Source organism: Ursus maritimus, unplaced genomic scaffold (assembly GCF_017311325.1).
Source record: "Ursus maritimus isolate PB19 unplaced genomic scaffold, ASM1731132v1 scaffold_5, whole genome shotgun sequence".
In the NCBI taxonomy this organism is placed as follows: Eukaryota; Metazoa; Chordata; class Mammalia; order Carnivora; family Ursidae; genus Ursus; species Ursus maritimus.
The window spans coordinates 36,845,380-36,861,081 of NW_024426663.1; the positions used below are offsets into that span (position 1 = coordinate 36,845,380).

The following is a 15,702-nucleotide window of genomic DNA, read 5'->3' on the forward strand; positions in this document are numbered from 1 at the left end:
TCTTCCATCTCTCCTCCCTCTTCGGGTACAGGAGTCAGTTTGTGAACCAACAGAGAAAGCTTGATGGGAAAAAACAAACAAAACCCAAATGACAGATTAACACAATTGTTTTTATACATTAAAAATATATGCATACAAAACCAGTATTTTATAAGAACACAAAAAGATAAACCATTTAATTAACATGGCTGCCTACAGTGTGTGGAAGCGGGGAAGAAAGGAAGTGTGGGGATAGAATAAATGAACTCTGGCGTAAACTGGCCGGGAACTGGAGAACAAGACGAGCTCAATCGTCTGCATCTGGGGCTTCCTGCCATGAATGAAAGCAATATGGCATGTCCATAAAATGAAATGCCATGCAGCCATTATGAACAATATTGCAGAAGCGTATTTATAGATACTGAAATATATTTGTGATTTAATACTCAACGAAAGAGGTCAGCAAACATCATGTCCACTATTATTTCAGTTTTTTGAAAAAATTAAAAACCTGTATAAAGGCAAGAATGACAGAGTGGCTGGTGGGATTGTAGCGATTCATTTTTCTTCATCTCTGTATTTCTAATTTGCCTTAAGACCATGTTAGGCAACGAAAATGAGTTTTGTTGTTTAAGAAATACTTTTTTTGTTTCTACAGAATGACAAGAAGAATAAAGAGGTCACTGGTTGTGAGAATTTACAGGTACTGAAAAAGGAGCCAGCCTTTTTGCCAGTGGTCAAGCCCAAGCTTTTCCTTGAGGTCAGGGAGCCATAGTTGTTCTCAGGATGCCCATGTGAATGGAGCAGGAAGCCGAGGAGCTGGCGCTCGTGATACGGGCTGGCACCCCAGTGATGGATGTGGGTGGGCATCTGCAGGAATTGCCTTAGTCCCTGAAAGAGTCAGTCTGTCTCCAGCCTGGGAATGTCACTTCACAGCACTGTGTAACACAGTGTATGTATTCTGGAGGGACAGAATTTTCAGGCAAAGGATTTTTATTTAGACAGGTTAGGTCTGGAGGTTATGGTGATGCCAGCCTGACATATGAAGACCTAGTAAACGCAACATGCTTGCTTCAGGCCTCACAAACATCTTCATCCTTCACCTCCTGGCTACTGACAGCCGTCTCCACACTGTGCTTAATGAAACAGGAGATGAGTGTTTGTTAGAGGCTTTCAGCTTTACAGTATTAATAGACCTTTTACAAAGCAGTGTGCGGCAATGCCTAGTAACCATATACACCAGATCTTTCTTTTCTCGACATCGGAACCGACTTGACTGGCACGTTGGGGAGGACACAGGGAACTCAAGTACAGGGAGCAGAGTCCCTTTCTGAAGTGCTTGCCTGTATCCACGTGTTGGGGCTGACAGTCCCCATGTCAGCCTGTGACAAGAGATGGCCACCTTGGCTTTCGGAACACACGGTCCCAGAAATCAGTGGGATGTTATTGCGTGTTTTTCTGTGAGGATTGGTGCTAAGATTCCAGTCTACGGTCCAAGGAGTCTGAATGGCCAGAATACTTGAATCTGGGCCAGACTGACCGACTTTCAATATGCAAGATAATGAAACTGAGGTTCAACAAAGCTGTGCTCGTTTCTAGCTTTTGTAGATACCTAAGACGTGGAGAATAGTCATGGGGGTAGAGCTAGGAAAAGAGAGGACTAACACAAATCACTGCTGTTAGGAATGAGTTAAAACCATACCAGTAGGTGGGAAATCAAATTTAGAGAGCTGCCCTACCATGGAGTTGCTTCATGCCTGGCCTGTATTGAAGGAAGCAGATTTCTGTAGTTAATAAAGCTACCCTTCTTCATGTTACATTTGTGTTGTGAACCGAAAATGCTAGATGGGAAGTTGCCCACTGATTAATTAGAATTAATAAAGAAACCCTATTACAGAGAACACTCAGCTGCCTTGGCCCGTGGTTTCCCACCAATCATCAAACATGTAATTTTGCACCGTATGATTTTTCTGCATGTAGAGAGACAACGGGGTGTCTTCAAGCATTCACAGAGGGGCCCAGATCTGAATGCAATCACATGACACCTGGACATGTTTAGAAAGGTCAAGAGCTTTAGAGCCAGAAAAAAACAATCTGGCTTCTAATCCAAACTCTCTTTACAGGGTGTATATTAAACAAATGACAGAGCCTGTCTGGGCCTTGTTTCTCATCTGTAAAATGGGGATGCTGCTACCATCTGGGTTGAGGCTCAAATGACATGGGAGATGAAAAGCATCTTGCCCAGCACTACACACACACACACACACACATACACACACAGCCATACATACTAGGTAGACAATAAATGTTAGCTGCTTCTCTCATTCCTGGCGGTTTCAATGGCTTCAGTTAGGAGGAATGAGACAGGAAGGGAGGAAATCAAAGATGACAGGGCACAATGCTAACTGATGGAGGAAGATTTTAGGAGAAATGAAGGAGATGGTGTCCTGGAGGAAGAGACTGTATGAAGACAGTGACTGTGGTGTGGAAGCTGGTAAGTTCTGCAGGCAAAGAATGAGGTTGGGAGAAAACATAGGAAGGCATTATAGGAAGAATTAATCTTCAAGAAGAGAGCGTTTGTTTAAGTTAAAAAAAAAAAATTAGGGGCACCTGGGTGGCTCAGTCGATTAAACACCTACCTTCAACTCAGGTCACGTTCCTAGGGTCCTTGGGATCGAGTCCCACGTCGGGCTCCTTGCTCAGCGGGGAACCTGCTTTGCCCTCTGCCTCTGCCATGCTCCCTGCTTGTGCTCTCCCTCTCTCTCCCTCAAATAAATAAAATCTTAAAAAAAAAAAAAAAATTAGCAAACTATTCCTCCACATAAAAAGCAATCTGCAAAGTCTCATACTTCCCATAATATACAGTTATATTCAGTAACATTTTAGAGATATATGTGTATATATAAGAAAAGAACATATTAGTCATTATCTTTTCATGCTAAATTTTTATTTCAATGTTATGCAACTGCATAAGTATAAATATTTGTTCAATATACAACAATTATGACATCCATAGGGAATTTCTTAGAGAAAATAAGACTGCAAACACTTTATTGCACAGATCCTAACAAACTTCGAAGCTGGTAAATCTACAGCTGGGAGTACTACCGAGGAGCACACCTTACAATCACAGGAGACTGACCAAACAGAACACAGGAGAATTTCTACCAGCTGATTGGAGAGGTTTACAACAACAAACAGGTATCACATGAATACAACCTTAAGTACTCTTTACTCATCCAAAATGCAAAAACATATTTGGCAAAAATGATAATACACTATACAAAATATACATAAAAATATCATTTGTAAACAAGCAGCTAGTTGTGCTTTAAAGGAAACTGGACAGTTAAAAAGCAAAGGCTGTAAACCATGAACTACCCCCCCGGTAGACCCGTCGTGGTGTCTGAGTACAGAGGACTGGATGACGACTGCCAAACACAGATATGAATTATAAATGTTGAGACCACTTTGGAAACCCATTTGAGTTCTTTTACGATATTTGTTTCTTCTACAATCTCACAATGTAGTCATGGGGAAGAGCTAAAACTACATGGGAAAAAAATCAGGGGCAAGGAGGAGTTTTTTTTTTTTTTTTTTTTTTTTTTTTTTGTGCCATTGCCAACTCATTGTACAATGAAGGACAACCAAGCAGTCAGTGAAACTATGCCTTTGTTTTTGGAACAGGGTTTACAGCCTCGCTAAATAATTTACAATCCACAGGCTGTGCTTAGGGGAACAATTTTATAGCTTGAAGATACTAAGACATCTGAGGGGGTTTGGGTGCTGAATTAGTACTTACTGGTAATTTTTTTTTCTCTTAAAAAAAACAAAACAAAAATTCTGCTACGGATCCCAAACATCTTATAAAGACTTATCTGTGTGTATTTTCTCTTAGTGCCCTTAGTGCTATGTCAGCAAGTGTTGTCTTACAATACAAAACGAGCCACCAGGACAACTGCAACAAAAACAAACAAAAAACCCCCTCAGCACTAAAATGATTTGAGGAATTCTACGTATTTCATGGTATACAAAATTTAAATAAGGCTTAGCAAAAGTAAAAAGGACACATTCAAGCACCAAATAGCTCCACTGAGTCTTTTTGTTTAAAAAATGCTGCTCTTTATTAATACAGTATTTTTTTTTTTTTGCATACAAATAAAGAGATCATGTTCTGTAATGTATGGAGCTACTCGATGCGTCAGAAATGAATGTGAAACCAGGAACTTGCTAAAAACAGCAAGCTTCATCTACAACATAAGGCCCCAGCTATGTAGTAAAATGTATCTGATGTCCTGATTATTCATTAATATATATGCTATGATGCCAAAATCCTCCCCTCTTTTCCCTCAAAAAAGCCAATTTAAAACCTCTTCCAATGCCTGATCCTTCCTACTCGATTTAAGTACTATCAGATTTGTGTGCGGCCAGTAATTTTCCTCTTTGTTCAAGAGCAGGGCTGGTGCAAAACTACTACAAAATGTGTGCTGCTTGGACTAGTGACTCAGAGCATAAAGGCCTGAGGTTAAGAGCATGAAAGGAAAGGAAGGTAAGAGAAATAAAGCTGACGTGTGTTTATAGCCCCCGCTACAGCGAGGGTGAAGACCCCCCCCCCACACACACACACCCATAGACAAGGACAACTGGCCTTTCAGACAGTTGGGCCCAGGATCAGAATGTCCACTGGGATGGCTGTGAAGTGAAAATGGTTAGCTCCCTCGGTCCCGGCCATTCCTAATGGAGGAAGGTTCCAAATGCAGTGATTAGAGTAGTTCTTGCTTTCAGATCTGCAAACACAGGTAGCCAGATACAGTACTACCAAGATCTCTCTTGAAAAATACACACAAAAACTCACGATCTACTGTATCTAGGACTTTCTTTCTTCTTTAACTCTACTTAGAATGTTTTAACTTAGAAAAATGTAGCCTTGAAATATTCTCTTAAACCACAGACCAAAACATGTGGGTGGATGTGGATATACACAGATAGGAGTGTAGCTACACTTCTCCATACACCCAATTTTAACCATTTTGCTTCGTTACTACGTTATGATAAGTGGTAAAGCAAACATCTTACCTGGAAAAAAAAAAAAAAAAAGCTGTGGTAAACAACGCAATCAGCAGCAAGGTACCGACTCTACATCCCAAACCAAACACATTGCTAGGTATTTACAGAGAAAATCTTTTTCCTCAACAACCCTCAACTGTAAAGGTTTTTGTTGTTGTTGTTGTTGTTTGTACAAACACTATCTGGTAACAGTTTTACCGGTAACAATCGGGAAGGCAATTGGAAGAAGGTCCCCTCTTTCTTTCCGACTTTCTCTCCCTCTCCCCGTCCGCAGTGAGGCTCCAGGCTCTGCCCGGCGGGCGTTCCCACACAGTGCTGGTTTCGAAAGGTAGTCAAGACTCAGGTACACATTCAGGTCGGGTCTCCCCAGTCCGGCCTGGGGCCTGCCCCATTATGAGGCCTTTTTGTGAGGGCTGCTACGCAGACTCTCTTTCCCCCGCCTCTGCCGGACCACAAAGTCCTTCTCAGAAGAAAGGGCGATGGGCCGGTCAGGGTTTGGAGCTGGGGACACCTTGGTGACTTCTCTGCCCGCATTCTGTTTCCTAGTCTGAGAGGGCGGGGCTGGGACAGGCTCTTTCCCTTTGGTTTCTCCTATGGTAGCAGTTACTGACATGGCCCTGTCCCGGTGGCCAGCGCCCCCCGCCACACTTGGGCCGGGGTGCTGCAATTCCAGAGTGACGGTGGGGCTCCGAAAGGATGGCATAGAGTCACTCTTGGTCATGTGGGTTCTGCCATCACCTCCAGGCAGGGCCTTCGCCGCAGCCCCGCTGGCCTTGGCGGAAGACGAGTCACTGCCACTCGCAGTGGCCTCTCGTGCCCCGGGTCTGGCTTCAGGAAAGCTGGAGGAGGAGCTCAGAGACTTCTCCGGGAGGGCAGCGGATCGCAAAGAGCTCTGCCCAGTGGCCGAGGGTGACCGTTTCATGCCACTGGGCTTGCCTGCCTCAGTCAGTGGCTTCTGGGGACTCAGCCCTTTCCCTTTGGCCTCTGGCAAGCCCTTCCCCACGGCAGCTGCCGGCCTCTCTGGGCCTTTCGGCCTGGCCTCGCCCGGTGCCAGGGAAAGGCTGGCCTCAAGCTTCCCGCTGTCTGCTGCAACATAAAGTGCTTCAGTGCATTTCTTGCCCTCAGACTTCCTGTCTGGGGTGGCGGTGGCCTGCGAACTTGGACTCTTCTCTGTCTGTTTGCACAGAGCTGGGCAATCCTTCACAGTGGATGGTTTGGGGTGCTTTGGAGAAAGGTTTTGCTTTTCACTGACAGTGGCGGGTTTCTGGTCTACCGACTCATCAGCTCCTGAGTGTCCTTGCCATGGCAGATGCGTGGGCTTCTCCAGCACCTCTGGGGGACGCCCAGCACTGGCAGGTTTCATCTTGGTGTCTAGAAGAGCCCCTTCGGTGTGCAGCGGAACTGAGGGTCCACCTCCTCCCTGGCTCATCGCATCATTGGCCGTGTTCTGGGAGCCTGGGAGGGCAGGGAACGCATCTAACACACCCTTGCTGCCACCCTTCTCCTCTCGGCTGGGGCCCACAGGGGGCTGAGCACCAGGCTCTTTGCTGGCTGCAGGCCCACCGCTCGGCTTCTGGGAGGAAAGGGCCCTGTCTGGGTGCTTAGACTTTGGAGGGCTCGGGTCAGGGCCAGGCCTGGGCTTGTGGCTGCTGCTTTCACTGTGCGCTGCAGTCGGCTTGGGAGGGCCCTGAAGGCCCAGGCTGGGCTCTGCAGCACAGGGCTTGCCTGCTGGCTCTCTGCCTGAGGAATGGCTCGGTGAGCTGCAGTGCGGCCTAGCGGCCGGGCTGGGCAGTTCTTTGGTGACTGGTACGGGCTGAGAGCTACTGCTGACATGCTTCTGTAGAAGCTGTTCTTTCCTTTCCAGCTCCTTGGGACTGTCTTTCTGAAAAGATGGGAAACCAGAGAGCTGGTCTCCTTTCCCATTCTCAGTGCTGGGTGGCTGCAGTGACCACCGGGCAGGAGGGGCTTCCGGCTGGGGTTCCATGCCGCCTCTTCCTCTGCCCAGCTCCCTCTCAGATGTCCCTGCTGACGGGAAAGAAGAGTCCTCTCTTGCCAGCGGCCTCACCTCCACTCGGCCATCTCTGTGGCTTGTTTTCCCACAAGGCCCCCATGCTTTCTCCATGGGGTGGGGCTGTGTGTGGAAATCTGGGCGGGGCCTCCCCCCACAGGGGAGATTTCTGGAATTATCACTGGTTTTAGCAGCTTCTGGGGGACACAACTCCACGGAGGGGTCTCTGCGGGAGTTAGCCCTCATAGCAGACCGCTCGCTTCTGGCTGCAGAAGGGGCCCTTTCGGAGGATTCCCTCCCACTCAGCTTCTCTCTTGAGGGGGTACCTTCAGGAGGCAGCAGGCTGCGTGACCTGGATGGGTCAGCACTGTGGGGGTTCTGCCCCAGGAACGGGAGGAGTTTAGTGTCGGGGCTGTGGTCTTGGTGTTTGCTGGGGCCCCCCTCTCTCTGCTGGGGATCACTTTCCATGACTGTCATTGGGCTCCTGGCAGCATGGGAAGCTTTCCTGTCCCGCTTTACCTCTGGGTCAGGCAAGGGAGTGGCTGGTGAATTCTGGAGACCCCGGCTGGAAGGCGGGAACCGAGACTCTAGCAGGTAGGACTTAGTCATCCTGAAGCCAGCAGGGGAAGGCTCCCTCTGACCCGCCGTGTCACCCCTCATGCCCCCGCTGCTGGGGAGAGCTGGCGGCACGGAGGGCCCCACATCACTGGCTGGGCTGGGGCTCTGTGTGGGCTCCGGGGAAGGCAGCTCTGTCTTGGAGGCCTGAGGTCCAGACAGGAGAGCAATATCCAAAGTGCCCTCAATTGGCTTCAGGCAGGACACAGACCTACCTTCCAGCTTATACTCAGAGGGGCTTTTCCGGACAGGTGACTCAGGAGCAACCAAGCCCGGCTTCTCCACGCCAGCATCCACCCGGCTGGCTAGGGCCTTCAGAGGGACAAAAGAAACAGAACTGATCTGAGCTGGGTGGGCACTGTTGACGAACGCTCGGCTCTCAGAGGCCGGCAGGGCCTCCTGCTGTCCACCGATGGCACGAACTGGGTTCCCGGGCAAGCTTTCATGGGCACTAGAGGTCATCTTGGGTTTGAGCACAGGGCACAGGCTGTCGTCTTTGTCTTCAAGTGACATTTTCTTTCGGAGGTAATCGATGTTGGCCAGTTTGCTGTCTAACTTCTCACATCGGAGACACTCCTTGGCCTGGGGGGCCTTCTCCAGGTTCTCACCCTTCACGGAGCTGGACCTGTCCGTGGAGTGACAGAGAGTGTCCTGGAGGGTACTGGGAACAGAGGTGCGCTTGAAGTCACTGATGCCCTGGCTGTGGTCCCCGGGTGCCAGGACATGGCCCGTCGCTGCCCCCTCTGAGGTCACCCCCTCGCTGGCCCTAATGCTGACCTGCTTGTGAAGAGCCCCTTTCAGTAGACTGCCCAGGGACTGGGTCTCCTGCAAGGCCCCTTTGTTTTCAAAATGATTTGACCTTTCCAAAGCCTTTGGGTATATTTTCTTCTCTCTCTCTTCTAGCCTATAAGTCGAGAGGTTTTCTAAATCACTACCAAGTCCATGGGATTTCTGGTGGGGTTCCTGTTTCTCTGGGAAGCCATCTGGTTTCTTCACTACCACCTTGGCCTTGAGCTTCTCTCGGTCCAGCTCGTCCACAGACTCCTGTCTTCCCAACTTTCGGGAGACAGGGCGCTTCAAGCAGCCCTGCTCCACAGGCCTGGCTCGGCTGAGAGAAGGCGCGTCACACACATTTTCCTCCAGGCTCTGCAAGGTCACTTCCCGTTGAGGCTGTTCCCGCTGCACTTCCTCCTGGGTCACCTCCAGGCTGTGCTTGCGGGAACACAGGTGCTTTTTGTCACTGCCATAGGAGGGGGAGAGCTTCTCCTCTGACTGCACACGCTTGAGCAGCGGGGACCTCGGGGGCTCTGCACTCTTGGGCCTCACGATATGTCTGACAATGGTGGGAGGTGAGTGCATTTTGCTGGGAAAGGCTTGAGTGATCTTGGAATTGCCAAGTGAATGTCCCAACAGAGGGGATGGTGACCGCTGGGGGGAGGTGGGCTGTGGCGTTGGAGAGGGGGTCCGGGCCAGTGGGGAGAGTGGGATGCTGCCAGCCGACTTCCGCCTTCCGGACCGGTAGCGCTGTCCGCTGAGTTTGGGGGCCAGGCCATGGAGGGTGCTGGGCCGGATGTGTCCTGACCCTGCTGGGGAATTGGGGGCACTAGAGCTTGGGGAGCTGCTCTGAGAGGAATTAGTACCTGTGGGCAGAAAACAGAAAGCCGTGAGCAACAGCCTCCCTCCCTTTTTCCATGCTTCCAACCCAAACTCTTTTAGATCAGATCAGATAAAGGTCAGCAAATTGTCTTAGCATTTAACTCTCATTAATACACGCTCTTTGGATAAATCTTTCCCACATCAGGGTTCAACCCAGTATTTCCTGCCTTAATAGTCTAAATGGCCACATCTCATGACAGCCCTATAAATCCTGTTCGCTACCATCTACATTCTCAACCTTCTTTCATTAAGCTCGAATAAGCCTCGCATCCCTCCAGAGCTCAGACAGTGATTCTGACCTCCTCTCAACTCTCCCTTGCCGTGTGGGCCAGGAGACTCACTCACCGGATGGGAAGTCGGGGGTGGAGCGATAGCTGGGCGTGGGGGACCGGGGAGACAAGCTGTGAGTGGGGGAACCCGGGAGGCTCTCCCCTGATGACAGGGACCGATTCAAGCAGGAGAAACTACGGCTGGTGTGGAGCAAAGGAGAAGGCTGCTTGGCGAGTTTTTTGAAAAGGGATCTTCTCCTAGAGTGACAACAAGAGAAAACCGATTAGATTGTACATTTGGGGCCACCCCTGTCTCCCCACAATACCCGTGTAGTCAGTTCACACCACCGTAGGTTCCCACTTTCAAATTAAAAACTTTCTTATGACTTAGGAAGAGTCTTTGATAGCACACAAGGGACACTCTCTCAATTCCAAATACTTTAGTAAGGGCTGAGAAAATAGGAAAATATGAAATACATGAAATACATAGCCATTTGTTTATTTGTCAGGTTTACGAGGAGGGTGTTCTTTACCTGAAAGCTTCTCAGATACAATGACACAATGTAATTAAGAGGTAATACAAAGTGAAACTCTGGAAGTAAAACCATTATCTTGGATATAGAATTCTTCAGTGGTGATACGTTGGGCAGAGACTTTATCTAGGAGGGGCTGTTGCTGTGCTTATTCCACTGTGGGCTCTGGAAAATTCTTAATGACAATGTAGGCTGTACATTAACAGAAAAAGCGAGAAAGGGGAACTGAAGCTTATCCTATCAGCGGGGCACCAGACACTATGGTGCAGCAGAAGCAAATGTGTATTTAGTGCTCAACAAGCATATCTTAAAGTAAAAAGAAAAAAAAAAGCTTTAGATGGCTTCGAAGTGCAAGTGGCTGTAGAAAGTTCTTTCACCTTTGCCATCATGCAAGCCTCACTCGACCCGCAGTGAACTGAAGCAGAAGTTTAAACACTGTTGCCCCTTTGAAACAGTGTGCTCTGTATGACTTCAACCACAATCCAAATATAAAGCACACATGTTAAAATATACATATAAAATCACTCATTTATCTGATAAAGCACACATCTCAGAACTCATGGGTTTCATTCTAATCTAAGCAAATAAATGTACTTCGGTTAAACAATTACATCATTTTATACAGTTCGTAATGAAAAACAGCAACTCTGCTACTGCCCTTGGCCCACTTGCCTGAGAAACCACTTTCTACTCTAGCTGTTTCTTCTCCTGTTTGTCTGCATATTGCTAAGTAATCTCTTTATACTATGCTTTCGTTTTTCAGTTTTAGAAACTATCTATTGATTTCCTAGCACAGAAGATGAGGATGAAGCTCTTACACAAGCCCCCTTCCACCTCCTGACCAAACACACTTCCCTTTTTCTATTCCTCCCTCTAGAGCTAAACCAAAACTTTCGGTTCGAGAAAAGGTTGGCCTTTTCCCCCTCTATTTTATATCATAAATATTGTTCACAGCTGGGCTATGCAAAGCCTGACTCCATTTCCTTTCTTGTACGCTTTTCTCTTTCCTGGAGTTAATAAGCATTCCTTTTTCATTTGCTTATTTCCCCACATTTCTATCATCAAAAATCCTCTTAATACAATCAGACACATTAGATCCAAGTGGGCAAAGGAGGGGTGCTGCTGAGGCATCATGCAGGGAGCCCATCCAGACAGTTGTCTGGCGAGAAATGTCCCCACCGCAAACACATAACACACATCTTGCCAGGGTGTGCAGAGAGCACAGGAAGACTCACAGTGCCTCTCAGATTGCAAATGTGTAACCCAGTTAGGTCTTCAGTCACTAAATCAAAACCCCTTTATTTTGGGGCTTATCTGGATGCTTTAAATATATAGTTATTTTGAATATATGCCATTTAAAAATAGCAATTGTATGTTTTTAGATAACGTAAAGGACATTAATAAATGTAGATTTAATGCTAAAAACTGCCTGAAATCCAACTCATTTGAAATGAAGTCTAGAGGCTTAAGAAACAGCAAAGGGCTTTTCATGGTACTCACACAGGAAAAAAAAAAGCAATCTGAATTCTTCTATAATGTAACAACTATGTAAATCTTTTCATTGTGAAAAATAATGCTATTAAGAATGTGAACTTTAATGTATACATATTTGAACCAAAGCATGAAATTTCTCACAGAGCAATGGATCTTTTTCATATGTAAGTATTTAAATTAAGGAGTAACTTTCCTCCAACATGGGTATATACCAAACTCGCAAAAATACTGCTTTAACTAACCTTTCTAGACTTTCTTTCTTCTTAGATTTCTTGCTCCGCCTCACCATCCGGCTCTTATAGCTGTTTCTCCTGGCTGGTCCCGTTTTGATTGATGTGTTTTCAAATGGGGTAGTAGTGATTGACACCTTATTTCCACTCTATAAGAAAAGTGGGGTGGTATTAAAAGGAAATTCTGGGAGGAAACAAGATCAGAACTGGGATAGGAGATTCAAAGACAAAGAAAGACACATAAAGATATACGTACAGAAGCCTTCCATTTCTAAGCAACAATTGAAGCAGTGACATCCTGACAGAACACAAAGGGTGGAAGGCAAAAAGATAGGTTGCTTTAAGAACGCAGGCTCTGGACTCCACAGATGTGAGTTCAAATCCAAGTCCTGTGACCGCAAGAGGCTGCTTCTCCTCTCTGTGCCTCGAACACCTGCACTATCTAACAGCGAAATCATACCTATCTCACAGGGGCTCATGTGACGATTCCACGGGAAGGAGTTAGTAAAGCCTTCAGCACTGCGTGTGACACGTGGAAAGCACTCTATAAATAACAGTTATCTTCATCCATATGTATTAAGTATAAATGTGCCCAGGGGCTGTCTGTTCTTGGTTGATTCATTTTTCTTTTTTCTCCTTTTTGTATTTTTCCTTTGACCTAGAAATCATAAACTAGCAAAACTGAATGAGACTTTTATTTTTAATTATTTTAAAAGATTCCTTTCCTGTCACCATAAAACTTGTCAGCTTGCAGAACTGGAAAGTTGACGCTAGCGAGTATAAAACAGCCTCTCTTTAACCAGGTCACACAGGGTGAGGTAACTCCTGGTGGATTTCTGGGCCTTTCACTCAGTGCTGGGACAGGGCTTGCTGGGCAGGCCCTGAGGGTAGACAGGAGTTAGAAGTTGGGCTGAGGGGTGCCCAGGGCAGATAGTAGGACTAATCCCCTTCATTCCTGCATCAATGACCTCTTCTTGAATTTCTTAATAACCGGGGGAGAAACATGTCCTTTCAAAGTCACAGATGGCCCTGATTATCTTGAAAAGACAAGAAGTGTAAGAAGGGTCTTTTAAAAGGCCTATGCCTAGAAAACGCCTAGCAATTCGGCTCTACGTGGTACTAAGCGATGAGGGAGTTGAGTATGGTGGGGCAGGGGACCAAACCAAGGAGGATTGACTGCTTTAATGTTAACATCTACTCCCCTGCTCCAATTTGGGAAATAATACATGACATTTTAAGATGTAATTGTAAAGTATAAGTAAAAATAAAAATCACTGAGAAACCTATCACTCAGCTAACACTGGTAATACTTCAGTATATTTCTTGATCTTTTTTTAGGCACGTATAAATTATGAATGTTTATGAACATACTTCGTAAATAATTTTAATCTTAATCTAATACTTAGCTTTATGTTGTTTTTCCATTTCATATTATATAACTTGGAAAACCTTCCCCGCATCATTGAATGTTCATTAGGAACATAATTTTTATTGGCTGTATATATAATATTCCACGAGATGGGTGAATCAAAACTTAACAATTTCCATACTGCTACTGTTTACTATTTTTCAATTCTTTTAAGAGTTGCCAAAAATACCCTTATCTATAAATCACTGTCCTAATCTCTGTCATTTTCCTTAGATTACATAATTAGAGTCAATGCAGCAAATCAAAGGATCTTTCTAAACTTGGTACATACTAATACACTATTTTCCAGAAAGTTTATGTCAATATGTATTTTTGTGGGCAGCACATAAATACCGTTTTTGAGTTTTTTTTAAGATTTATTTGAGAGACAGATTAAAGGTGAGAGAGTGGGGGGAAGGGCAGAGGGAGAGGGAGAGAGAGAGAGAGAGAGAGAATCTTAAGCAGACTCCATGCTGAGCTTGGAAGTCAACAGGTGGGTTGATCTTAGGACTCCATGACCTGAGCCAAAACCAAGACTCAGATGCTTAACTGACTGGGTCATCCAGGTGCCCCCATAAATACCTTTCTTACCACAGTTTTGTCAGAACTGAGCATTAACATTAAACGAATCACCAATTTTATACAAATAAATTATATCAAGTTTTAATCTTTGTTCTTTGATGATGTCTCATTTATTTTAGTCATTTCTATCTCTTCAGGAGATGATCTGTCCACGTCTTATATCCACTTTACAATCAGCAAGTCTTAGTATTTTATGACTGACTTTTAGAGTTTTTTGTATATTTAAGACATGTATTCCCATACCTAATGTCCTAATTGTAAAAAAATATTTTAGGGAAATAGGATTTCAACTGAAACAAAAGGAAAAATTATTCTGAAAGAATAAACTATATGTTCTATTGCAAATGCCAAAACTTTTAGAATAAACCTTTATCTGATGGTAAAAACTGACATTCTATTTCCTGTTTGAACAGAACATTCAGCTTCTAAGTATGAAAGGCCTATCAGTGGAGGTTGTTTAGAATGGGATCATCTCTTCACAAATTGAGGGAGGTCAGCTAAAATCTGAGTTTGTCCTGCATGCCTGAGGCAAATGAAAAGAGCAACCAGGATGGCTGGAGTTCATCTTTCATTGTGGTTCTTTCAACCCTTTCCCATAATCATATATAGACGGGACACAGAGAGCCATTGTGACCACTGAGGCTGTCCTACCACGTGAGTCACTGAACCTGACTCCAATTCTACCATTTCTAGCATATTCACCACTGCCTTCCCTATCTTTATCTCTAAGCGGTTAACAATGCCACTTTAAAGAGCATTTTGAGCGTTAAAGTGTTTTTCACATATATTCTCTTACTTTATTTTCACCACCAAGTCAGGAGGGCTGTTTTATTTTTTTTTACAACCGGTAAGGTGGGGAAGAATTGTTATCCTTGCATTAAAACGGAGGAAAACAGATTCAGGGACACTGAGTTTTCTTCTTCCCCAGGTCACAAAGCCCAGTGGAAGAGCCCACACCTGGCTCCCTGCCCCTCATCCCCTGTGCCCACTAGTCATGGGCACGGGCATGCCCTGATCACCACCTCTCTCGCTCCCAGCAGAGTACACGGCTTCTACATGACGAGTGGTGGTGAGGGAACCAGGCACTGGATTAATATGGGGAATGATCCAAGTATGAGACTGTCAAGACGAAAACGAAGAGATAGAAAAACAGCATAAACATTTTAAGAAATAAGCATAAATGATGAACATACCTCAGTAGAAAATAGTCATGGCCAGGGTTTTTAAATCAGAGCACATCACTGAGCTCTGTACAAATGTTTCCTTCCCCTGTAAAAACCAAACCTGGTTTTCTTTTTTGTCTCTCTATATGGCTGTTCCTGAGGACAGTTTGCTTGACTTAGGTAAATACACTGAGATAATTTCCCTAAAGAGGAACTGCAGACACGGAAGATAAAGACTGCAAATATTTCAATGGGAGCAATAATGACAACGAAAATGGTAAATGAATGGAAAAATAACTATCGATAATAAGGTAGGAATCATAAAGGCTGCCACCTGGTGGATCCATTGGCTACATGGAGGGCTGTCTGAGCTCAGCGCAATTTGTCTTACTGGGTCCTTTCAACTTCAATACATTCTTCTGAAGAACGAGTAAACTCTTCGAAGAGAAATTCTGTGGTACTTGTTTAAAAAACAAAAAATGGGGCCAGCAGACTGTTAAATGTTCAATTTGTTCACTTTTACTATAAACCATTTGCGTAATTGTGCATGGTGGGAGGGAAATTACTTTAAGCTGGCTGAACTCAATACAAAAGCAGGCTAACCAATCTCTTCCTCTCAGTCCGGCTCCACGTTAATTTATCGGTTGGCCCTGGATATCTTATTGAGGTAGACTATTCTTACATTCCTTTCTCTGCAT

General features: G+C 45.4%; 1 protein-coding gene across 2 annotated transcripts in view; it reads right to left on the reverse strand.

Moving 5' to 3' along the window:
• Nucleotides 1-2,910: 2,910 nt before the first annotated feature.
• MAST4 (microtubule associated serine/threonine kinase family member 4) overlaps nucleotides 2,911-15,702 on the reverse strand; it is a 161,124-nt gene continuing 148,332 nt past the window's right edge. For both annotated transcript variants that reach the window (XM_008691344.2, XM_040622219.1), the window contains 3 exons: nucleotides 11,864-12,000; nucleotides 9,671-9,852; nucleotides 2,911-9,309 (listed from right to left, as the gene is read on the reverse strand). In XM_008691344.2, the coding sequence (XP_008689566.2) occupies nucleotides 5,438-9,309; nucleotides 9,671-9,852; nucleotides 11,864-12,000 (4,191 nt within the window). In that variant the 3' untranslated portion in view covers nucleotides 2,911-5,437. The remainder of the gene's footprint in view (nucleotides 9,310-9,670; nucleotides 9,853-11,863; nucleotides 12,001-15,702) is intronic.